The sequence below is a fragment of the Anomaloglossus baeobatrachus genome, chromosome 3 (genome assembly GCF_048569485.1).
Source record: "Anomaloglossus baeobatrachus isolate aAnoBae1 chromosome 3, aAnoBae1.hap1, whole genome shotgun sequence".
In the NCBI taxonomy this organism is placed as follows: Eukaryota; Metazoa; Chordata; class Amphibia; order Anura; family Aromobatidae; genus Anomaloglossus; species Anomaloglossus baeobatrachus.
The window spans coordinates 62,904,113-62,930,685 of NC_134355.1; the positions used below are offsets into that span (position 1 = coordinate 62,904,113).

At 43.9% G+C, this 26,573-nt stretch overlaps 1 protein-coding gene across 2 annotated transcripts in view; it reads left to right on the forward strand.

The window, feature by feature from the left end:
• STON1 (stonin 1) overlaps positions 1-26,573 on the forward strand; it is a 113,987-nt gene that overhangs the window by 80,860 nt on the left and 6,554 nt on the right. For both annotated transcript variants that reach the window (XM_075339215.1, XM_075339214.1), the window contains exons 2-3: positions 15,369-17,267; positions 22,638-22,840. In XM_075339215.1, the coding sequence (XP_075195330.1) occupies positions 15,389-17,267; positions 22,638-22,840 (2,082 nt within the window). In that variant the 5' untranslated portion in view covers positions 15,369-15,388. The remainder of the gene's footprint in view (positions 1-15,368; positions 17,268-22,637; positions 22,841-26,573) is intronic.

Genomic DNA, 26,573 nt, shown 5'->3' on the forward strand with positions numbered 1-26,573 from the left:
AAAAATAAAAAAAAAAACCTCACCTTCTAGCAGCAGCTCCCCCGCGCGGCCACAACACCGGCGCCGCCTACTGAGTGACGCTACTCCGTCTCCTAGGCAACAAGCCTGCGGCCCAGAAGAGGAGGAGTGTCAGAGGGAGGAAAGATGTCTCCTCTGTTAAACACCACTTTGAGCTGCCGGCGCGATCATATCGGCAGTTCAATGTGGCTCAGTGTGGCAACAGCGCGCGTGCCAAAACAAAGGGCTCTGCGTGCCCAGTGTGGCACGCGTGCGATAGGTTCGCCATCACTGCCCTAGAGGATGCAGTTCCTTGTAGTGCCCTGAGGTTCTCAGGGGCGCTACATTTAGGTCACAGGAAAGGCTTATAGCAGCTGAAAGGTGCCAGTGCAGGAGGTATGATTTTATTTACTTAATATAGTAGTCTGATGGCATTGTAACGGAGTGCCAGGGGGGCCTCCGGGGTTGTAGTCGTGGCCCTCGCTATCAGGCTTACCCCTGTCTCCGCCGTCACTTTGGGGACAGGAGATGTCTTGGTGGGGCAGAGTGTGGTGGTGCAGATGTCGTCCGACGTATAAACACTCTCCAGGCATGCTTTGGTGCAAATAAAAGACATTCTTTATTTTCACAAAATAAACCGGCAGTTGCAGATGACTTCACGTTGTTCTTCCTTAGCTGGGGGAAGCCTGCCCTGACGTCCTCTCCAGTGGGGATGTGCCCGGCTACTCTGCTTCACCCGTCTCCCACTATGGCTACCCACAAACCGGACCCACACCAGTCTGCTTCGCTCTTGAGATTCCGTCCTCTCCTGTTCTCTCCGGCTTCCCAATTCTTCCAGCTCCCACACTCTGCCCCGGCTCTGCTCTCTTTCTCCCGTCCCGGACACAACTGCCTTCCAGATCTCTCACTTTTCCTCACAACACTTCTCCTCCCTCCCCTTGCTTCTGCCGGCTCCTCCTCTCCACTGTGGCGACAGCCGTCCCACCCGGCCACTAGGGGACCCACTACAGCAATACAATAATAATAAAAACATTTTTATTAATAACAGCATTTCCGGGTAGACTATGCTTCCTTTGTAAGGGGTCTGCCCACCCCTTACAGCATTTAAGGGGGTTGTCTAGTAGTGCACAACCCCTTTAAGGGTTCCCACACATCTCCGTATAGAAAATTGCTCTGATCCTCAGCCAGAAAGGTTGGCGAGTATTATGCAAGCGTCATGCATACGTATGTCTTGTGAGTGCAATGCAAGTGTGCAGGTTTTTTTTTTCTCGCATAGTATTCGTATGGCATCCAAATGCAATGTGTTTTTAACATCCCCCCCTAGAATAACCTATATAAATTGTTGCTAGTTTCAGAAATAATAAAACAAATATAAACAGATAATAGATAGATGAAGAGTTATATAAATGATAGAAAGATAATAAATTAGATATATATCCTGCTGATATATAATGTCACAACCGCTCTACATATTCTAAACTTGCGCCCTTTAGTGCTTTTCATATTGCACTAAAGGGTGTTGAGCCTGGTATTAACCAAATAAATAATTTAAAAAAAAACCGTGGGGGGCCCTCCTATTTTTGATAACCAGTAAAGGTAAAGCAGACAGCTGGGGGCTGATATTATCAGGCTGGGAAGGTCCATAGTTATTGGGCCCTCCCATCCTACAAATACCAGCCATTAACTGCCCTGGTGCATTGGCAATCGAGGTTATAGTAGTTGGGGTTGACATCAGTTGTGTAATGTCAGCTGACATCAAGCCCTGGTGTTAGTAATGGAGAGGTGTGTAGTAGACACCCCTATTATAAACCCAGTAAGTAAAAACAAAGCCCTGACAGGAACAGACAAAGGGATGAATGTGGTCCAGGCCACAGTTTGCTCAGCTCTGCCATAGGAGGACATATATCGAGCAAGAGAAATCTTGAGTTGTCGTACTCTTTGATACTTTCTCTATTTGTGTAGTAGCCACTCAGTACACTAAGTAAGTACCACAATATTAAAGTAGCATGTATCGCTCATCATTTTTACATTTGCCTCATTTGTATTTTTGCATGTAAAATGTGCGCTGAACCTGCATGGCAGGCCGCAGCCTCAGAATAACTTATAGGATGGTCTGAGGAGGATATTCTGCTCTTGGGGTGGCAGAAAAGCACAGACCTGACAAAATGTATTTTAAAAGCAGTAATAAAAAAAACTTTTTTCAGATGAGGTACTTGGCCTAAATATTACAGCAACAGCTAACAAATTATATCGTTTCTGTAACTCTCCCCCAAAACTTAGGCCCTTGGTCACATGAAAACATAACACATTTTGACCACTTTTTGGTCATCCTATCACTCTTTCCCTCCGAGAGACACTTCTGCTGGCCACGCTTGTGGAACACCGTACCGTGGCAGAGTTTTAGTAATTCAACAGGCCTCACAATCCGGTTATCAACTCCTCACTGTCCACAAGCACACAGGCCTCACAATCCGGTTAGCACAGTAGTCTTTACTTCAGGCGGCACACTCTCCAAACTCCTCTACTTCACTCTTCAAGTGGTCACTTTGTCCTCTCCTTATGGGTGAAGAAAGTTTCATCCACTCGGGAAAGTCATAAATGCAATCTCAGCTCCAAAAACTAGAGCGACACACCACTTTGGATGTGCCCTCTTTCCATTTACAAGTCTGCGGCGTCAGTTGCAGAGGGCAGACTGCTGCCTGGTAGATGTGTCCTCTGCAACACCCAGAATGGAGGGAAGCCAGCCCATAAATGCAGTGTCTGCATAACACTTCACAATCACAGAAATGAAAATGAACAGACGTTTAAAAGAGAAGCAAATGCAATGAGGATAAGTGCACGCTTCCCCGCGGGGGAGCTAAAAGCTCACAAATCAAAGGCTAGGCTATCTTATAAAAGTGTTAGAAGAACAGTCATTTTCAGCCTTCTTACATAACATTAGCATTGAATTTGCCAGAATTGTCCCAATTTTTAGGAAAGTAAAGGGGGCTTTACACGCTACTCGTTGGGGTCACGGAATTGGTGACGCACATCCGGCCGCTGTAGCGATGCTGTTGCCTGTGACACCTATGAGCGATTTTGCATCGTCGCAAAAACGCTCATCGGCGACATGAGGGTCCATTCTCAAATATCGTTATTGCAGCAGTAACAAAGTTGTTCCTCGTTCCTGCGGCAGCACACATCGCTCCGTGTGACACCGCAGGAACGAGGATCCTCTCCTTACCTGCCTCCCGGCCACTATGCGGAAGGAAGGAGGTGGGCGGGATGTTCGTCCCGCTCATCTCCGCCCCTCCGCTTCTATTGAGCGGCAGTTCAGTGACGCTGCTGTGACGTTGCTGTGATGCCGCACGGACCGCCCCCTTAGAAAGGAGGCGGATCGCCGGTCACAGCGACGTCGCCGGGCAGGTAAGTAGTGTCACGGGTCCGGGAGATGTTGTGCGACACGGGCAGAGATTTGCCTGTGTCGCACAAATGATGGGGGCGGTTACGCACGATGGCTGTTTATCATCCGTTATTCTTGCATTTATAATGGATCCGTTTTTTTCCTACAGGGCCCGATTTCAAATGGAAGATGAATAGCAATCTATTAACGGATCCATTGTCCATAGACTCCAATGTTAAAAAATGGATCCGTCAGAATTTAGTTATTTAACAACAGACAAAGTTCTATTTGCAGAACTTTTTTCCCAATGGATCTCTGTAGGATCCGTTTTAATGAATCATTACAGGACATGTGAACTTTACCCATCAAATTTAGGGCTGTCCTGCGTCAAAAAGGAGTTTATGCAAGTTTTGCCTTAAAGTGATCCACCTTGATCCACCAAGGCAACTTTGTATGGACTATCACAAGCTTCTCAGGATGAGCTACTATATATTTCTTCTTCATGAGAACTTACGACAGAAAAGACCCACCTTGGAGACTCCCCGTGACCTGCTCTGAAGCGCTCTTTCATTGAAAAACGTGACGCAGCACTCATCTTTTCCGGAAAGTGCCCATCTTTTCCTTCCCATCAAGTGCCACACAGAAAAAGAAGAAAGGAGAGTTGTGTCTTCATAAATTGTTTATGCAGTATGCATTGATTGAATTGACATTATGATCATTAATAAAATATATAACCGTATTTTGTATATAGGTGTACCCACTCTTCATATGTTGCTGGATGGCTTCAGTATCTGTATTTCGTATGGCTGTTGCCACGGCAACATGTTATTTCTTTTGAACATTCTATACTTCAAATGAAGATGACGCGTATATTCATATAGACTTGTAATAGCAGTGTAGAGCACAATGCGGCATTATTCATTCAAGGCATTGTCATCCATCATCTGCGCCCGGGCTCCTGTCCCCCATTGTCATGCTGATGACATCAAAGTTGAATTATACGCCTCACCTTTATCTATATCTTGACGGATGAAGCTGTATACAGTCCTAAGGATGCGTGATTGGCACTTATGTGTTTCAGGATGTTCTTGTGGGTGGTTGATGTAGAAATCAGCTATGTATTAATGGCCTGGGGTGTATTACATTTATAATATGTTGTCATTAAAGGAGTTATACACCTTCGGGGACACTTTTTATGTTTTTTTTCTTTTTTATTGTATGTAATTGGGGCTAAAAAAAAATTTTGCAATTGAGTTTCAAGAAAAAGTTTATTTTTTTAGTCTCTCTGAAGCACTGTCTATTGTTGCCGCAGAGTGAGTTTACTGAGAATCTGTCAGTGTGCCCTTTATTATGGTCTGATGGGGAGTTTTTCATGTTTTTATCTGTCTCTTTCTGAGCTTGGGTTAGCTGACTTATGATCACAGTCCATGGCATGAATGTGCAGGGTAGACAGCCTGAAAAAAAGCCTTATCTGGCAAAACTTTTAATGAAACACAGTTGCAAAAAATGATTTTTAAACCCAAACGCATGCATGTAAGTAAAAACAAAAAATAAAAAAAATGTCCCAAAACGTGGACAGCCCATTTAACAGCACAGAAAGTAGGTGTTTGCCCAGAAATGACAGTGCAGAGTTTTCTCCAAATAAAGTGTATTGTACCCAATTGTCTCATTTTGCACGCTTATCTCTGGCAGTCCCATAGAGAATAAATGCAGCAGAATTACCTATTCTACTCCATTCACTCCAGGCTCTGCACAGCTCCTTTATTGCGATGAGTGGTTGGACTCCCAGCGGCAATTAGGGAGTTTTCCCCCATACTATGGATAAACTTAGTACAAACCCTCTTAAAGGGAATCTGTCTGGTGATTTTGTAGTACAATATTAATGTTAAATAGAGCTTAAGAAAACCTTTCTGGATCAGTAAGTTTTATTGTTCTACCTTATCCTGTTATCTTGCTGTAAGCTCCAAAGGATTCAGTGTCTGGTGCACACTAGTTAAGTTTATCTAAATACGATTTGCATATTCACTGTCCCCCCACCCACCTTCCATTGCATTCACTATTACTAGAGTTGAGCGAGTAGCTAACTATTCATACTCGCTATACTCATAACGAGTACTGTCTAATACTCGCGTGTTCATTCCGAATAGCATGTGCAATGCAAGTCAATGGGGGATACTCGCAATGTGATGAGTAACCCGAATGCCGCACTATTCGCTACTTGCACGAATAGTACAGCATTCGGGTTACTCGTTACTTTGCAAGTTTTTCCCCATTGACTTGCACACACTATTCGGAATGAATACGCGAGTATTAGACAGTACTCATTAGGAGTATAGCAAGTACGAATAGTTAATTACTCTCAAAACTCTAAGGGGTACTTTACACGCTGCGACATCGCATCCGAAATATCGTCGGGGTCACGTCGTTTTTGACGCACATCCGGCGCCGGTAACTAAATCGCAACATGTAAATCCTAGATGCGCCGATAAACGATCGCAAAAGCGTCGAAAATCGGTGATCTGTGTAGCGTCGGACATTTTCATAATGTCGGGTCGACCGCAGGTACGATGTTGTTTGTCGTTCCTGCAGCACCACACATCGCTGTGTGTGAAGCCGCAGGAACGACAAACATCTCCTTACCTGCGTCCACCGGCAATGCGGAAGGGAGAAGGTGGGCGGGATGTTATATCCCGCTCATCCCCGCCCCTCCGCTTCTATTGGCCGGCTGATTAGTGACGTTGCGGTGACGTCGCTATGACGCCGAACGCACCTCCCCCTTGAAGGAGGGATTGTTCGGCAGTCACAGCAACGTCGCCGACAAGGTATGTGCGTGTGAAGCTGCCGTAGCGATAATGCAATCACCACATATCGCATGTGCGACGGGGGCGGGTACTATCGCGCTCTGCATCGCTAGCCGATGCTAGCGATGTCGCAACGTGCAAAGTACCCCTTACTATTACTCAACCATTCGAGATGAGCAAGTACCTAACTATTACTGCTGAGAGGTGGGAGGGAGTATGGGTGAGGGCAGCAGTGCAAATTTAGTTCAGATTTACTATCACTGATGCCAGCACTGAGAGGTGGGAGGGGGATCAGGGCATATGCAGTTTGTATTTATAGATGCTTGACTAATTATTACATCACACTGAATTCTACAGAGATTACAACAACATAACAGGATAACGTAAAGCAATAAAATGTACTGATTCTGAAAGATCTTCTTAAGCCCTATTTAAAGATAAAATTAATATTGTACTAGAAAATTACCTGACAAATTCCCTTTTCATTGTCTAAAATGTGTACTCATTCAATAAAAAAAAAATCAGAAAAAAGTCTATTTGGAGGCATTTTCACAAGTAGTAGCCACTTTGTTGTTTCAGAATATTGCAGCAAAAAATTAACTATGGTGTGAACTCAGACTTGGGCATCATTCAAAAGTCCACTATTCATGTTTGTGTTCTATCCATGTTTTTTTTCACAGATAGAACATGTCCCATATATAGTCTATTGGGCTGTTCACATCTCATTTTTTTTATTTTTTTTTTTGCAGATTGAGTGTCTAAAAAAACCCAAACACCTAAATTTGTAATCTATATATATAATTGCCTTATTCATTCTGTCTGTCTGTCTGTCTCCAAAATTGTGTCCTTACCGTGACATGTCCTTACGGTGACAAACAGCGGATTGGCCGCTGGCCTCGCCATGGCCCCGCCCCACCGCACGGATTGGCCGCTCGGCTTCACGGATTCGCCATGGCCCCGCCCACCCCGCACGGATTGGACGCTCGCCTCGGCTCTCCCCTCAGCACGATTGGCCGCTCGCCTCGGCTCCGCCCCCCGCACGGATTGGCCGCTCGCCCAGGCTCCGCCCCCTGCACGGAATGGCCTCTCGCCCCGAGGCGGCGGACACACACACACACACACACACATCAGATCACACTCACTCTCACACACACCTCACACATACATCAGATCGCATCCACATACTCACAACATCCCGTGATATCGCTTGCTTCTCGGCGGCGATCCTGTGCGTGCAGTGATCTTCCAGGACCTGCCGGAGGATCACATGGCCGGAAGCATGTGGTATCTCCGGATGTTGTGATTGTGTCAGCGCGTATGTGCGATATCGTCTGTGTGTGTGTGTGTGTGTGTGTGTGTATGTGTATGTGTATGTATGCGATCGGATGTGAGTGAGTGTGTTCTGATGTGTGTGTGTGTGTGAGTGTATGCGATCGGATGTGCGTGAGTGTGTTCTGATGTGTGAGTGAGTGTATGCGATCGGATCTGTGAGTGTCGGCAGAGGAGCATGGCATGCAGCACAGCTGCTGGGACCGCACACCGGTGGGCACAGGGAGAAGTGGGGTGTGTGTGTGAGTGTATGCGATCAGATGTGTGCATGTTTACTGTCTGATGTGTGACTGTGGAGTATGATGGGGGTGCGCAGCATGGGGGGTGGAGCACGATGGGGGGTGCGCAGCATGGGGGATGGAGCACGATGGGGAGTGCGCAGCATGGGGGATGGAGCATGATGGGGAGTGCGCAGCATGGGGGATGGAGCATGATGGGGAGTGCGCAGCATGGGGGATAGAGCACGATGGGGGGTGCACAGCATGGGGGATGGAGCACGATGGGGGGTGTGCAGCATGGGGGATGGAGCACGATGGGGAGTGCGCAGCATGGGGGATGGAGCACGTTTGGGAGTGCGCAGCATGAGGGATGGAGCACGATGGGGAATGCGCAGCATGGGGGATGGAGCACAATGGGGAGTGCGCAGCATGGGGGAGGACACAATTTTGGAGCAAGACAGACAGACAGACAGAATAAGGCAATTATATATATAGATATAACAAAAATCATACATTAACTACACAATACGTAAATTCTAGAATACCCGATGCGTAGAATCGGGCCACCTTCTAGTCAGTAATAATGATCCAGACAATAATAGTGCCCCGCATAGCAAAAGTACCCTATTTGTGCTCCACACTGTAATAGGGCCCCTTAAAAGTAATCTGTCAGGATGTTTTTGCTATGTAATCTGAGGACTGCATCATTGAGTGGTTAGAACACTGAATTCAGCAATGTGTCACTTATCACACTGTGTGTTGTTTACTTAATATGAAGATTTTATTACTAGTAATCACTGCCCAGAATAGGTCTCACATGCAAAGGGAATATGCTCACCAAGGCTACAGCGCGACTGTACACTGTACACTGCTCTCTCCACCATTCACTTCTGGGGCCACGCATTAAGCTCATGCATATGCACTACCCCCCCCCCAACAGGCGTCTGTGATTGGTTGCAGTCAGAACCGCCCCCAGCTTAAGTATGTGCATCTATCGTTGTATAAAAATAAGTAAAAATTGGGGTAGGGTCCCCCATATTATGACACCCATAATATGGCAATTTTTTTTGCCAAAAAATAATTTGGTGCTGAAATTTTTACACCATATTCCTGCACCCAATCTACAGCTCCTGGCAAAAAAAACGCATCATCCCGCATATGGCAGTGATGTGGGTGTTTTTGCCACGAGGTGTAGCTTGGGTGCAGGAATATAGTGTAAAAATTTCAGCACCAAATCTGCATCTCTTGGCAGAAAACTGTGGGTCTTTTTGCCAAGAGATGCAGGTCTGTGACCTCAGTGAGAGTTCATTGAGATCACCTGCAGTCAGGTTACCTGCGATCACAGGTGGAGGACCGTGGGAACCTCCAGCTGTGACCACAACTAACCTGAGTGACATCTCCGCTTATTGCACAGCTCAATCATTCTCTTACTGAAGCTTACAGCAGGTTGTCATTGTTCTATGGCCATATGCTGTGCCTTTAGATGTAGCACAGCAGGAATCGTCGAGGGACCTTTTGTGGATTATGTCGGACCTGCGGGGGTGTTTTTGGAGTTCATAAAATGGTGAAATAGGGTGTTTTTTTTGTCTTTTATTTCATCAGAGGGAGCTAAGATGTCTAAGGCCTTGTGCACATGCTGTGGTTTTTGTCGTGTTTTTTTTTTATGCGTTTATTTTCAAATTCTGCATGCCTCTCCTGAAGCCAGCAAAGTCTGAGATTTCTGAAGTGCTGTGCGTTTTTTTTTCCTTGCACATTTTGATGCGGATAGAAATCTGCAGCATGTCAATTGTTGGTGTTTTTTTCTGGTATTTTTAGCCCTTACACCCATTGACTTCACAAAAAAACCGAACTGAAAAATAAAATCGCTGAAACTGGGTGCGTTTTTTGGTACGTTTTTCTGCCAAAAGGTGCAGATTTGATGCAGAAAATTTCTGCACCAAACCTGCACCGTGTGCACACAGCCAGTACAGATGGGGAATTTAGATTGTGAGACCCAATGGGGACAGTGTTCCTGATGTATGTAAAGCGCTGTGGAATATGTTAGTGCTATACTGTATAAAGGAAAATAAAGATTTATATATTTTTTTTAAAGTGCATATTGATGGGGGTGTGCCGCCCCTACAGCAGTCGGACTGCTCGGATCCGGGGTTTGCTGTGGCTCGAGGGTCCCCAGACCCGGGGCTCAGCGGCCACTAAAATTAAAGGGGGGAATATTTACAAGGGGAGAGTTCGTGACGCCACCCGTCGTTCGCGGTAAGGGGAGTACTGGCGATGGAAGTACCCTGGGCAGATTGATTGGGGCAGCCAGATGGTGATCCCTCAACGGGTAGGGGAGGCCCCGGGACTCTGGAAGAAGGTGGCGGATAGTGTTGTGCAGGCTATATGGACAGGCAGGACGCAGGGAGGGCAGCGTACTCACTCAGGTCGTGTGGATGTTAAAGGGAACCAATCATCAGGATTTTCGTGTATAAGCTGCAGCCAGTGCAGTACTGGCACTATCATGCACAGTGTGTACATACCATCAGGGGGCAGCTCGGGTGTTTAGGCAGTGAAATTCATCTTTATAAAGTTTGAAATTTCGTGCACTTTTTGATTGACGTGTGCACCTCGCTGCTAATGTCCGGGCGGGTTATGCAGGAGTTCCCCGCCCCCCCACCAGCCTGTTCCTCCCTCTCTCCTGATGTCCGGGCGGGTTATGCACGTGTTCCCCGCCCCCCCGCGCCGCCTGTTCCTCCCACCCTCCCTCTGGCTGTATGTAAATATCTAATCTTCAGAAACATGGCGCCGGAGTGGGCCTCTGTGCACAGCGCTTATCTCCGGCGCCATGTTTCTGAAGCCCGCATCACACAGCTTGGTGTTAGAGGGTGGCGCATGCGCCCTCGCTCCTTCAGACCGCAGGAGCGAGCGCGATCACAACAGGACTGCAGAACAGCTGATCGGAGGACGCGATTACCTGCTGCTCCTGTATTGTGCCGCCCCAGGACACCGGGCCAACACACCAGCCGGTGTGACATCGCTGTGGCGCCGCCCTCTCAGACACCAAGTTGTGTAATGCGGGCTTCAGAAACATGGCGCCGGAGATAAGCGCTATGCGCAGAGGCCCACTCCGGCGCCATGTTTCTGAAGATTAGATATTTACATACAGCCAGAGGGAGGGAGGGAGGAACAGGCGGCGCGGGGGGGCGGGGAACACGTGCATAACCCGCCCGGACATCAGGAGAGAGGGAGGAACAGGCTGGTGGGGGGGCGGGGAACACGTGCATAACCCGCCCGGACATTAACAGAGAGGTGCACACGTCAATCAAAAAGTGCACGAAATTTCAAACTTTATAAAGTTGTATTTCACTGACTAAACACCCGAGCTGCCCCCTGATGGTATGTACACACTGTGACTGATAGTGCCAGTACTGCACTGGCTGCACCTTATACACGAAAATCCTGATGATTGGTTTCCTTTAATGCGACCAATAAGCAGACTCTGACACAGAAGTAAACCAAGTCTCTGACTGCCGCATTGGGGAGCCCGTCTGGGTGTCTGTCCCCACTGGTATTGCTTAGTGGTCCGGAGCCTGCCTCCATGCACAATTGTATAGATGTTCCTAGGTGACCCATCTGCCTGAAGCTGTCAGTGTCCCGGTCCCTTTATTTAGTGGAGCTGTGCTCTTGATGGCTGACACTTGAGATTTCAGTGGGTCACATAAGCTAGAAAACCCTATCCCCCTCGTTGTGCTGATACTTTCAATCTCTGAGCGTTTGGGGAAAGTTCATAAAGAGACCTATCCTCCACAGGTTAATTATTAGGTTGCGTGAAGCTACTCCCCGATGTAGGGTACTGTACCCCGCCGTGCTCTGTACCGGTCCGGTTACTGGACTTTCTAGTGCCGACCGTTCTCCAAAACTGAGTCAGTACACCCCTTTCTAATACCCTGCGACCGGCTCTCCAACTCCTCTGGTCCCAGACCACCGTCTGCGACCCAACCAAGGTCACACAAGGAGCTACAACTCCCCCAGCTCCTCACTCTTTGGGAGCTCTCACTGTTCTGACCATGTCCCTCCCACCAGTCTGCCTGACCCCTATGTGTGTGGCCCTATTCCAGCTAGACAACCCACTGTTGTGTCTGACAGGGTGTGGTGTGAGGTGTGGTTGGGATTTGAGTGCTTGATGGAAGAAATACCAGTGTTTAGGAACCCAGAACCATGGAGGGTGGGTTCTGCACCATAAGACACGAGAGTTCAGTTCCCTGTGACACCCTGATAGTCAGGGGTGTCATAAGGGCATGGAAGAGGCGTGGAAGAGATGTGAAGGGTCATGAAATTTGGCCAGTAGATGAAGGTTTTACTCAAAAAAACTGCATCCCTAAAAGGTGGCAAATATGCCGTCGCTTCCCAATAGGATTGGATCAGAGCACAATAATGGTGAAACATTCCCAACCTTTTCAGAGTTTGTTCACACATAGCATTTTTGCTGCATTTTTTTTGTCATGTGTTTTAAAGTATCAGCAAATAAATGAGAATTCTAAAATCTAATTCACACACTTTGGGTTATTTTCCTTGTGTGTGTTTTTTAAACTCCAGCATATCAATTCTTTTAATGTTTTTGCTTCATTTTTTTACCCACTTAATGCATAAAAACACATCAAAAACACGTGAAAAGTACGCAGTTTTTTTCCTATGCATTTTTAATGCAGAAAAGAAGCCGCAAAAAAGCACTGTGTGAACACACTGTTGGAGAATTACAGTTTTCCTGAGCCGCAGGACCCGGCACCGTCTCTTCAATTTCGCTTTTACTGTTTAATTTATAAGAAACTTGCATCTAAATTATTCACAGTACAGAATTTTGATGCATAAAAGTAAATGGAGGAATCATAAGAAGAAAGATGTGCTTTGCAGTAGTAAAAAGGAAACTATCACTAAGTCTGGCTTTTCTGTTCGTGCATCATGACTTTATGTATGTGAAAGTAATGACACCCTTTGGAATTATGTATTATGACTGAGGAAAATCAGCTTTCAGGCCATTAATGGAAAGGCATTAGCTGCGTTAATATTTATGCATACGCTGTTTCTGATATTGGTGTGTCTGGCGGATTTCATTATCGTGTCTGTTCCTTTTCCATCACAAACCCCCCCCCCACAAACTGATAAACAGGTTGTAAATGGAATCTCACACCCCTTTTTTCCGTTTACATATAAACCCGCTCTCCTGCAGAGCTGGAAATGATTCCCTTGAATTTCAGTGTCTGAAATATATTCTGATTTCTCTATGGCAATCTTGGTGAGAAAATATAATATCCCTTTAAATACTATAGGCACGGCGTATAATTACATGAGAATTTTATATGCGGGCTCATAAATGAATGCAGAAAATCTTTGGGGAAGGAAACTTTCTCTGCACACAACTTTACTCAGTTCACAGAATTTGTGTTGTTTTCCTGGAAATGGTTTTGTTCATTAACAATAAAATTAAAAGAAATACTTTGCCCTAAATTGTATGGCATGAAATTAGCAGCTATAGTCATTTTGGCCTAGCAGCAAGCCTTGTAATGAGACAGATTGAAGGAAGGGCCTGAGGCAGGAGAATTCAGGGCTGGCAGTAATGTAAGATTTTAAAAATGCAACGTTTAAAGCAGGGGTCTCAAACTCTGCTGAGTATAAGGGCGGCACATAGAAAAAAATATTTGGGGGGCCGCATACTTTGCAGGACAAAGTGACATTTTTAGTGATACAGTATTTTTTTCTATACACCTTTTGGATCACATTTTTTTTTTAACATTATTCGCTTGTTTACTAGAACAAATGTGCACTTTTTTGTTTTATTTCACGATCTATACAGTATACATTTTTAGTGGTAAAAAAAGTCATGCTTTATTTTTTATTTTTCTTTAAATTTCATCGCCTTCTTGTAAGTAATATGTTACAATTAGCACAATATAGTCATTTTGGCCAACATATTGTAAGAATGTTCTCATCCTGATCTTCACCTTGTAGTAATGTGCCCATCTTGTCCCCTGTAATAATGTGCCCATCCTTGTCCTCTGTAGCGATGTGCCGATCATGTCCCCATCCTGTTGTAATGTGCCCCATCCTTGTCCCCTGTAGTAATGTGCCCATCTTGTCCCCTTGTAGTAAAATGCCTCATCCTTGTCCCTTGTAGTAATGTGCTCCATTTTTGTCCCCTGTAGTAATGTGCCCATCTTGTCCCCTTGTAGTAAAATGCCCCATCCTTGTCCCCTGTAGTAATGTACCCAGCCTTGTCCCCTGTAGTAATGTGCACCATACTTGTCCCCTGTAGTAATGTGCACCATACTTGTCCCCTGTAGTAATGTGCCCCATCCTTGTCTCCATCCTGTAGTAATGTGCCCATCTTGTCACCCTTGTAGTAATGTGTCGATGCTTGTGCCCAGTCTTGTCCCTTTCTTCTGGCAATCCTATAGAAATGTCCCCTATTTTTGCCACATTATGCCTTTTTCACAAACGTATACAAAAAAAAATATCCTTCTCACCTGTCCTCCTTTCCTTCAGTATCCTTTTTCCTGCTTCTTGCAGCCCGCAGGCCCCCTAACCATTGCAACCCAATGCCGGGGGCCAAAGCCATCTGAGCTTTACTTCAGATGATTGATTTCTGCCACCACACACAGGAACTCTCTGCAGAGCTTTATCAATGGCAGCAACCAATAATCAGAGGCCAGCATGTGATGTCCTACAACGACGAGAGAAGGGTTTATAATATGACACAGCAAAACTTAGTTATGCTGCTTTTCCCCTACAGGGATCTTATCTGAAAGGTGCGATTCATCTCTGCTCTAATCTCTCAGCACTTTCTAATCATGCAGGAAGTTAGACCAGGAGATCAGCTCTGTATCCTTACACATCATACACTGAGAAATCTTAGCCATTTTGGGATCTGTTCTTTTACTCCTGTGTAGTTCCTTGCTTATGATTGGGCAACTCATACAGGGAGAAGAGGTACATGTCCCAAGTGAATACTCTGATAATACCATTTGGACCTAACAAAAGTTAACTCATCAGGTGCCAAATATTTTGATTGCTAATATCTCCAGAACGGAGAGGCAAAATAAACAAATTCTTTTATTTGTTCTTTTTTTATTCTGCTCTGCAGGCACTATGACATTGTGTGTCCTGTTTAACAAAAAACAACAAAAAATAGTGAAAAATCCTCTTCAAACCAATTTTGCGTATATCTCAGAACTTCTGGCAGACAGGAGAAAAATCAAACTCCGAATGAGAAGTTCTATGGCAGATGCCCTAGTTGGTTAAAGGGAAATTTTGCATATTTATTTCCAGGGGGTGGGTGAAAAAAACGTCAGAACCAATGGACACAAAAAAGTGTTCCAGAATAAGGGGGACAGTGGCTATTGAAGAAAGAACTTGGTTTACATTAACAAATTCTTGTGAGAGGTAATTGGTAACACCCATTTGTCAATTTATTCCAGTTGTCTACGATACACAATTTTAACTTAAAATCTTATTCTTTATATAAAAAAAATATTTATTCATTAGTGAAATTAACATGTCATAGGAGCTAATATGTCCACTTTAAAAGTTATCGGAAAACATACAGAATGATTGAACATTATTGTAAGGTATTCAGAGTGCTAATTATATTTTCTTTTTTATTTTCAGAACATTTATATGAGAGAAAAATGTGTGCAGCAAATCCTGATAAATGGGTAACTTTCGATGATGAAAATCTGTTCCAGTCTCCTCGGAAAGCCCTAATATTTCCGCATGACAATGTACACAGCCCTAAAGCAAGTGAACTTAAACTGAGTCTGTCTCATGAGCTGAAGACCAATGTTTCTTCTTCCAACTCCACGACTCCCCACTCATCTCCAATAAATGACTTCTTCATGAGTCCTGGTCCTCCAAGCAATTCCCCTCTTTGTACCCCAATTAAGGACACTCCATCCACACCGTGCACTACTAAACAAGGGTCTTTTAACCTGTATCCCATAGCTGAGAAGCCCCAGAATCACCGTAAGTTGTTTGAAGGATCAACTAATCAAATATCAACAGTTTCATCTCCTGTAGTTACGAAGGACACAAATCAGAATGCGTCACCTTGCAGAACTAATTACAGTATAGGACATTTTTCAGTTTTCCATTTCGATCACGGTCAAAGTGATTGTGCCTTCTCAAGCCCATTTTGGAACAATGATGCCACAAGTTTTCTACAAGATCCATCCACTAAAAATGATTCTGTCCCGAAAGAAAATAAGCCTGCCAAACAGGAACACAACATATCAGAAAAGGAAACATCTAGTAATAACCAGAAAAGTCTAAACCAATGTTCCTTCAGTTATGTATGTGAAAGGCTTCAGCATTTAAAGATTGACCCGCCTGACAACTCGAAACATCAGCCTGGCTGCGTTGAAAGTGAAAGCTCTTCATTTATTCCACAGAATCTCTTTAGAAGTCAAAGGAAAGATGGGTGGCCTTTCATGTTGAGGATACCGGAAAAAAAGAACATGATGTCTTCAAGGCAGTGGGGACCTATTTACCTGAAAGTTGTATCTGGTGGAATTCTGCAAATGTATTATGAAAAAGGTCTTGAAAAACCATTCAAAGAATTTCAGCTTCATCAATTCTGCAGACTTTCAGAAACAAAACTTGAAAACTTAGGAGTTTCAGATAAAATACATACTGTTAAGATAGAAAATATATCGTATGTGGAAAAAAGGAAATACCATCCAAAACCGGAAGTGATTCATGAGGCAGAAATCGAGCAAATGTTAAAACTGGGAACCACCGAGTATTCGGATTTATTGGACTTTATTTTAACAATGGAGGAAGAACTCTTGCTGCTTTCTCCAGTCTTGAAGCAGAAGAAGACTTACGAAGAGCCTGAAATGTCAGTAGAGTTAGTGGACAACTTTTGGGGGCAAATATCAAAGGAAGGGAAGCTAAGAGACAAGTCGGTGGTCTGCCAATTATATTGTCTTAATTTTCTTAACAGCGGCATGGAGTGTTTTTTAACACTTAACGATCTTGAACTGCAAAAGCTAAACTATTTTGATAAGACAAGTGAGAAAAACTTGATCCATATTTTGGAATACCATTTCCACAAATGTGTGAAGCAACAAGAATTTGAAAAGTCTCGGATAGTTAAATTCACACCGATAGATGCCTGCCGGTTCGAGCTCATGCGCTTTAAGGTTCCTTGTGATGTGAAGGAGCTTCCATTTTCACTTAAGAGCTTGGCAGTGGTACAAGGAGCATATGTGGAACTCCAAGCTTTCTTAAACATGTCCAGTAGTATGGGTGGTCCTTCACAGGTAAAATACTGTGAAAATATTACTATCCACTTCCCGGTTCCTGCGCAATGGGTAAAAGCACTTTGGACTGTTAGTCTACAAAGACAGAGGTCCTTGAAGACGAAAATGAATAGAAGAGCCTGTCTTAGCACTGGATATGAAATAGAATCAGAGCCGGTAATACAAGTTACCATTGGGACTGCAAAATATGAAAACGCATACAAAGCTGTTGTGTGGAAGGTTGATCGACTCCCCGATAAAAATTCCAGTAAATATGTATTTTTACATTTTTTTTTTTTTTTAATGCATATAGCGATATAACTGCTCATCTCGTATTGTTCTCTTCTTCAGCTATATACTACTGTAAACCATAGCTGACACTACATCGTCGATATGTTTTATTTGTAAAGAATAGAGATAAGCGAACCTGAGATTCGGTGTTTGGTGTTTGTATCGAACACAGACTTTACAAAAAAAAACAAAGTTCAAGTGATTTATGAATGGAAACCACTGTGCTCGGGTATGCTCAATGCTCAGCCCAGTGCGAGCCGGTTGCAGTGTTTGAGGTTGCAGTGTTTGAACGGCTCACACTGAGGGTAACCACTCCATGATTGGATGAAATGTGCACCAAACTAAAAAAATGGAAAACCCCGACCAACCTCCTGCGGAAGTGATCTGTTTATGGCTGGCTGCATATGGGCAGAGACCCGAACTACCCAATCAGTGACTTCCATTGGGGTTCTGGTCAAGTCTGGGTTCCAAATCGAAATTTAGCTAAAGTCCGGCTAAACCTGCTGAACCGAACTTCCATGGGTTTGCTTATCTCTAGTAAAGAACCATCGTTACTTGTGTTCAGTTACTTGAGAAATCAAGAAAGATAAGAGCTGTACCCCAGAAGACTATTCAGTCATGCAATGACATACCCTATACAGGTTTATGTGCTTCAAGGAACATAGTGATTTTTTTTTTTTTTGTGGGTACAAATAAACAACTATATGACCAGATCTGTAGCTGTGCTGAACCAGTAACTCACCATGCTAATCTATAAAAAGGAGATCAACTTTTTGCCTACAAATGTTGAGTGTGGAATAACCCTATCCTATATCATTGCACCGTGTTGTCAATGCATATGCCACTGTCTAGATCTATACTAACGAGTTAAACACTGAAAGCTGTATTTAAGAAAATATAAATTGTGTGTCCTAAAGTTGTTGACCAATGTCCTCCTAAAAATAATCCCCAAAAAGGCACAATGACAGTTTGGGTTGTTATTCTTAACTTGATACTAATATTGTGAGCCCTTTGTAAATTTGACCACTGGGCAGATCCTCCTCAAAACGTGTAGCAAAGATCAGGCTAGCATGAGATGATGCTCTTATTTTCGAGGAACCTATTCTATATCTTCGTGGAGGAAGTGGTTGGCTTGAGTTAGGCTAAGTTCACATTTCCGTTGTTTTGTATCAGTCACATGCGTCGCTTGACGCATGTGACTGATGCGCTGTTCAACGCTATACAACGGATGACAAAGAACAGAATTCTTTGTCGGATTCCGTTGTGTGCGGGGGGCGGAGTTCGGGGGGGAGCCGAGCGGGGCCGTGGCACTGAGGACGTCAGTGCCGCAGGGACTGCAGGACAGGTGAGTGTGTGTGTGTGTGTGTATACACATGCTGAATGCGGGAGGGGGCGGAGCCAAGCGGGGGGCGGGGCCAGGCGCTGAGGATGTCAGTGGAAGTGCTGCGGTCTGCATTGCTGGGGACAGGTGAGTGTATGTATGTGTGTGTGTGCATGTATGTATGTATGTGTGTGCACATGCGGAGTGCGGGAGCGGGCGGAGCCGAGCGGGGGGCGGGGCCAGACGAGGGTGTCAGTGGCAGTGCTTGTCTGCATGGCTGGGGACAGGTGTGTGTGTGTGTGTGTGTACATACATGTGCGGAGTGCGGGAGGGGGTGGGGCCGAGCGGGGAAGTGTCGGCCTCCCTGCACACGTAACCAGCCTAAATATCGAGTAACAGCAAAGCACCCGATGTTTACCTTGGTTACCCGATATTTACCTTAGTTACGGGCCTACACCGCTTAGCGCTGGCTCCTTGCACCGTAACCAGGGAAAATATCGGGTAACCAACCAAAGCTGGTGACGTGTGAAGGGAGCCAGAGAGCATGCGCAGCGAAATCCGACGGATCTCGCTGCTCAAAAAACGTTACATGCTGCGTTCCTCCCGCCTGGCGGTCAGTCGTTCCACGACTGATCAGTCGGGCGGAGGGTGCAACGCAGCATAATCAGTCACAATCCGCTGCTCATACAAGTCTATGGGAGCAGCGGAATCCGCTAAACGGATTCCGTTGTTTACAAGAGCAGCGGATTGTGACTGATACATTTTAGCGGAAATGTGAACTTAGCCTTATGCTCAGTGTATTTGTAAGAGCAAAATACAATCCTTTTTTTTTTATTATTCTACTTATCTATAAAAGTATTTGGCTCCTAATGATTAACTTTATTTAACACGTAACTGTCCTTTTTTAATTTTTATTTCATACATCAAAAGTTCACATAAAATGATTGGGCAATGTCATACAAGGGGAAGAAATACACGCCTCCAGTGAAAGCTCTCTGATAAAGCCTACTTGAACTTAAAGTGTAACTATCATTTTAATTTTTATTTCATAAATCAATAGTGCATATAAAAATAAGCAACTTTGTAATATATCTTACCACAGAAATCGGCTTATTTATTTAACAGAATTGATCAGTCATTATCAAAATTCTCATCTGATGTAAAATCTGTATTCCATGAAGACTTTCCCATTACTGAGATAGGAGATGGCAGTAATTACTGATGAGTCTATGTTGATAGAAGAGGGATGAGGGGGTGGCGTTCTGCATCTAGCTCCTCCCTCTGCTTTTAGCTTCTCCTGTCTTCATAGAATCTCATCAGTAACAGCTGCCATCTCCTATCTCAGTAATGGGAAAGTCTTCAGTCAATACAGATTTCAGTTCAGAATTGGGAATTTTGATAATGACTGTATCAATTAGGGCAGCAAAAAAGCTAATTTGTCTGATAAGATATATTACAGACTTGCCAATTTTTATGTGTACTTTATTACGATTTATTAAAATTATTATGATATGATTTAATTTTTATTTCATAAATCATAATAAATTAAACGGTTACTCTTTAAGTCCAAGTAGGCTTAATCAGAGATTTTTTTTCACTGGAGGCGTGTACTTCTTCCCCCATATGACATTGCCCAATCATAAGCAGGCTGCAAAGCTAAGGGGAAAAAGAACACACCCCACCATAGCGCAGAACAAGCTTCTCCTGTGTGAAAAATAAAAAGACAGTCTTATTTCACTTCAAAGCCATAACAAGGTTCCTGTAAGCACAGCAGCCCTGAGTGTCATTACTGACACATTTCAGCTTTCATCTCCTTTCAGTCTGATGGGTATGGGAAGGGCAGTACAGCTGAATTTAGCTGTTTCACATTACAAACCTTTCTATTAACTATCCTCTCCTGTCTATTGCTCCTCACCCCACAATGACTGCTTAGAAATGAGAACTCAGAGGTTAAGTAATCACACTTATGTCTGTTGTGCTCACAATAACTTGTAATCGTTCTGCTTTGTGAGATCAGGCTGTCTGTCAATATATGTCTTACGTAGGAGAAACCTCTTGTGAGCTATTGTAGGGCATGGTCCACTTTACACTGGGTGTTGATTGATTCCTGCTTACGATTGGGCAACGTCATGTAGCCCCCACTGAAAAATCATAGATAAAGCCCTCTTGGACTTAACGAGGGTTAACTCATTGGATACAGAATACTTTGATTGCTAATATCTCCATAAAAATAAATAAAATGTATTCTGCTTTGCATCCATTATTACATTGTGTGTCCAGCTCAAGGTAAGAAATTGGGTGAAAACCAAATTTTTTTCTTTTCACTTGTGGTATTCATTAACGTTTTTGGCGTCACATTCTTCAAAATAGCACATATGGTTCATGAATTTTGGACGAAATAACAATGTTTTTAATGTTTGTCTTTAAACTTCTTTTTTTTTTTTTTTTTTTTTTTTTTTTTAGCACAAAAAGTCACGTTTTAATTAAATATGTGCTCAAAAAAAGTTTCAGACTTGCATAAGACTACTCCAAAGGGGGTATTGGAGTAGATTTGTACAAAAAAGTAAATTTTTTTTTTTTTAAAAAGTCACAAATGATGAATCTGCTGAAAATATCTTGAGACCCCAGACTGTGCCAATAATGGTGAACATAGAAAAAATACGAATACTGTATATAATCAAGTATAAGCCGACCCTAGTATAAGTCGAGGCCCCTAATTTTACCATAAAAAAATGAGAAAACTTATTGATTTGAGTATAAGCCTACGGTGGGAAATGCAGCAGCTACTACTAAATTTCAAAAATAAAAATAGATACCAATAAAATGTAATGTGCCTATCCTTGCCTCCCCCCTTGTAGTAATGTGCTCATCCTTAACCCTCCTTGTAGTAATGTGCCCATCCTTCTGCCCAGTAGTAATGTGTCCCATCCTGGTCCATCTTGTTGTAATGCCCGATCCTGGTCCCCTTGTAGTAATGTGCCTCAGCCTTGTGCCCCATCTTGTAGTAATGTGCCCCATCCTGTAGTAATGTGTCCATCCTTGTGTCCTTGTGCCCTGTACTAATGTGCCCATCCCTTTGTCCCATCCAGTAATAATGTGCCTATCCTTGTAGTAATATGCCCATCATTTATTAATGTCCTCATTCCGATCCCTTTCTTGTCCCCTATTATGTTGTTGTTCACATACATGCAAAAAAAATATTCTCACCTATCCTCCATTCCCACGGTGTTCTCTTACCTGCTTCTTACGGACAGCAGGCACATAGACCCCTCAATGATCTTGTCCGGTGCACGAGGCTGCCACCACAGTCATCGCTTCACTGCAGTTGAATGGTTTGCAGTGCAGCAAACCATTCAACTGCAGTAAAGCGATGATGGTAGTGGCGGCACCGTGCACCAGACATGATCATCAAGGGGTGCTTCTTGCAGATCGCATGCACATAGACCCCTGCATAATTGCATGCAGTGCATGAGGCTGCTGCTGGCGTCAGTGATTTACTACAGTTAAATGCTTTGTGGCGCCGCAAAGCATTCAACTGCAGTAAAGCCATGACAGTAAACAGAAGCGGCGGACCCGTGCACCGGACAATATCATCGAGGGGTCTATGTGCCTGCTGTCTACAAGAAGCAGGTAACAGGACACCGCAGGAACTGAGGACAGGTGAGAATTTTTTTTGTGGGAACCTCACTCAAGTATAAGCCGAGGGGGTTGTTTTCAGCGTAAATAGGCTGAAAACTCGTCTTATACTCAAGTACATACGGTATATATAAAGTACACTTTAGAAAAGGTGCAGATTAAAAGAATTGGGTGAAATGATAAACATGGCAGAAAGTACCCAAAAACTAGAATAAAAGGTGCAAGTACAATAATGAATTGGGTTTTCCTAGTTTTAATGAGAATGCTCCACCATGTCGAACTAGCCCCAAATTCTGATATATTCCATTCCCCAAGCGCGAAGCTTACCGTAGATCTCCATCATAGGCTATTCCACCCTTGTCCTAACATTCTCCACTGTTCTTTTTTAAGGTCCTGATCAACCACACAGCTTATCCTGTAAGCTTGAGCTGGGCTCCGACCAGGAGATACCTCGCAATTGGAATCCGATGGCAAACATGCAGTTTATTATGCCGTTTACATGTGTCTCTGGGGCAGAGGTGAAATCAATGGGAGTCGAGAATGATCTCCAGCCCCATAAACACGTCACCCAGAAGACTTGCTACAACATCCAGGTATTATTGATTTCCACATTTGCCTTGAATGGTTTACATTACATATAGATTGTTTTGGAGGACATAAGACGACCTGATGGAACATTATACATTCTGATTAGATTGGGACAGGCAGGACTTTATTGCTTGTGGGGCTTTCCTATCAATCTAGGATCTGGTGACAGCAACATCTAAACTGGTCTATCCGGAGCAGACATTGCTATATAGCATCGCAAACATGAGCCATCTACTTTATATCGTGCATAAATATACTCATTTTATCATCCACAAGGATTGGCTATGTCAGCTGTTTTTTGTGCCGTTTTTTGTGCTCAAAACTAGAGGAAAACATGAAGTTCAGCAAATGTGTTGGAACCTCACAAGGCTGTCATCCATAATGTGCTTATAATTCTAATGTATGCAGTAATACTCGAGCCGCCGCTCTCCAGACGATTACTCAGACATGAAAACCTTGTGTAATATCAATTGGGACAGTCAATCTAACAAACATGCGGCCATTGTTTTATCACAGGGCTTGTATCGTTCAAAAAACATATGCATGGAGAATAGAAACTTTTTGACTTGTACATATTGAAAATATGCATTATATTTTGCCTTTATACCTTTGCACAACTGGGCATTTGTTCAGGACCTGTTTTCTCGAAGTCGTAATTAGAAATCTGAGAATGTGACATGGAAACCTTTACTATCCTGCGCCACCAAGGGTACTGTATGTGACTTTTTCTGGTGGATTCCACCCAAAATCTGCCTGAAAAAGTGCTGTAAAAGCTCCTTTAAATCTGTCCCCTTCCCCCTGTCTTATACTTACCTGACGGAACCTTCATCTGTTTTCACCGACGCTACTGCCGGTATAAGGCAGTTTGTAACCTGTCGACAGCTTCAGTGCTTCATGGAGCGTGTTAGAGGTCACAACTCAATACAAGTCTATGAGAGCCTTGTTTTTTGGCCTCATTCTGGCTCTCATAGACTTGCATTGAACGCTTGTGACTTAACATCTGATTTCCAGCCATAGTAACAAGATGGTGAGCACACGGAAACTAGGAAAATAAGTTGCTAGCAAAGAGGGATCTTAGGACCCTATAATACTAAAGTTCAAAAAGATTGCAGCACACTTGTATTGCTCATGCAGACAAAAAGGTTTATTTACAGTGATTCGTCAACACATACGTGAAAAAAAGCGTTTGTGTCAAGGGCGACAATTTCTGACGTTTCGACCTAGTCTGTCTTACTCATATGGTCGCACCATAGGTAGACAATAATGAAGTAAGCGTATCTAGATACAATCACTATGGAAAGAAATTCAAGGCCAAGGTTGAAGAAATTTACAGAATGGCATTATGGGAAGGGATTGTATGTCCCAGTGGTTATAAGCACACTCTCTGGATGGCTGACGGGATGTGTGACACAGCCAGCTATCCAGACAGAGCACATTTCCATCAGGCACCCGCAGCCACCTGAATGCTTATAACCCACTGGGACATACAATTCCCTGCTGCTCCTTAGTGGATTACTGTGTATATCACAATACCTTTGAACCCCCAACATTTTTTTTCTTAAGTGATATTGCATATTAACCCTGGCTTTGACATAGTATGTCTTCACATTCTGGTGCTGCATGATACTTTTGATCAACGCTACCCACCTGGATAGCGTCATCTAACCTTATACACACCTTATATCAAACACAGCTTGCCATTATGTGAATTTCTTCAATCTTGGCCTTGAATTTCTTTCCATAGTGATTATATCCAGATACGCTTCATTGTCTACTTATGGTGCGACCATATGACTAAGACCGACTAGGTCGAAACATTAGAAATTGTCGTCCTTGACACAAATGCACTGTTTTTTTTCATGTTTGTGTTGACGAATAACTGTAAATAAACCTTTTTGATTTCCGACTAGTCAGAAGTTACGGGCATAACTTGCTGCTGCAGGACTGGAGCGGTCCACTAAAAAGATTAAAATGATGGAGGGTGAGTATAGGATCGGTGTAACGGAAAGATAAAGATGGTGCCAAGGCACCTTGGCTGACCCAAGAGGGTGCTTTACATGCTGCGACATTGCTAATGATATATCGTCGGGGTCACGTCGTTCGTGACGCACATCCGGCGGCATTAGCAACATCGCAGCGTATGACACCTAGGAGCGACGATCAGCGATCACAAAAACGTCAAAAATCGTTGATCGTTGATGCGTCGCACCTTTTCATAATATCGTTGGTGGTGCATGCAGCTGGTTGTTCGTCGTTCCTGCGGCGTCACACATCGCTATGTGTGACACCGCAGGAACGACGAACATCTCCTTACCTGCATCCACCGGCAATGAGGAAGGAAGGAGGTGGGAGGGATATTCCGCCCGCTCATCTCCGCCCCTCCGCTTCTATTGGATGGCTGCCGTGTGATGTCGCTATGACTTCACACGAACCACCCCTTTAGAAAGGAGGCAGTTTGCTGGCCACAGCGACGTCGCAGGGAAGGTAAGTACGTGTGACGGGTGTAAGCGATGTTGTGCGCCACGGGCAGCGATTTGCCCGTGCCGCACAACCGACGAGGGCGGGTACGCTCACTAGCGATATTGATAGCAATATGGCAGCGTGTAAAATGACCTTAAGACTGGGATCCCTATGCTGTCCCTTTATCCTGATGGTAGACATAATGGTAGTCAGGGTGGAGCCTCCAACGTGGCCCTGTCTCCTGTCCTGGCTCTGATGACTAAGTCCCCAACACCTAGGGAACTGACCTGGACAGAAATCCCACTAACCCACCTACAAGGAATGACTAACAGGTGTCAAACAAACCTCATACATACCAAAAAACCTGCACTAGGGTATAACCAAAGGTGTAAGGGTAAGGGTACAAAGAAAAGGGGGTAGTATTAACAACTACAACAACAACAACAACAGCAGATAGCAGCAGCAGTAGCAGAAACTACACGTCCTCTCTGCTCCCTGGCTAGCTCCTAACTGAATAAAATAACCAGCAACGTCTGCAGGAAGAAGAGGGATTAAATACAGCCCGGAAGTGCTCAACTGATGACAGCTTAGCAAGTCTGCTGCTGCATCAGGGAAGGAATTAACCAAAAGTGCCCAAAGTGCATGGTCTAAGATGGTCTCAGATGGTAAATGAAGCTAACCCTGAGCCTGTCCTAATACACGTGACAATCGAGGGCAGTGGACTTAGAATTAAAGCACCACTCCAGCACTGAGAAAAAACAACTGGAGTGGTAATTTAAAAAAACTCACCTGGTTTTTCACTATTTACGGTAGGTATAGTATAGTGGTATTAGTATAGTGGTATTATTTGGACAATATGTGGTTTTATTGTATGGCCAATTTATTGTAGTATTATACTCCATTGCATGGTAGTAGAGGATTGTCATTTGGTTCACCTCACATTTTACCCAAAATTTTGATTCGCCCAAATTTGAATTTCGTGTAATTTTGTTTTGGGCAAATCGATTAAATCGTGGTGCAACCATACACCCTTGTTACGCAGTTGTAGAAACCTGGAAAAATGGATTAAAATGAGAGTAAAAAAATATTTTAAACCTCGCTACCCACCTGTACCATTACATTTTTTCAATGCAAATCCAATTTCCTGAACAGATTTGAGACAATTGCCAAATTTGAATTTCAGCAGATTTGCTTTTCACTACGTGAGAGTACGTGGGAATATTCATTCTTTAAAAAGGATACCGGTATCTGTTTGTTTGTTTGTTTTTTTTTCTACAA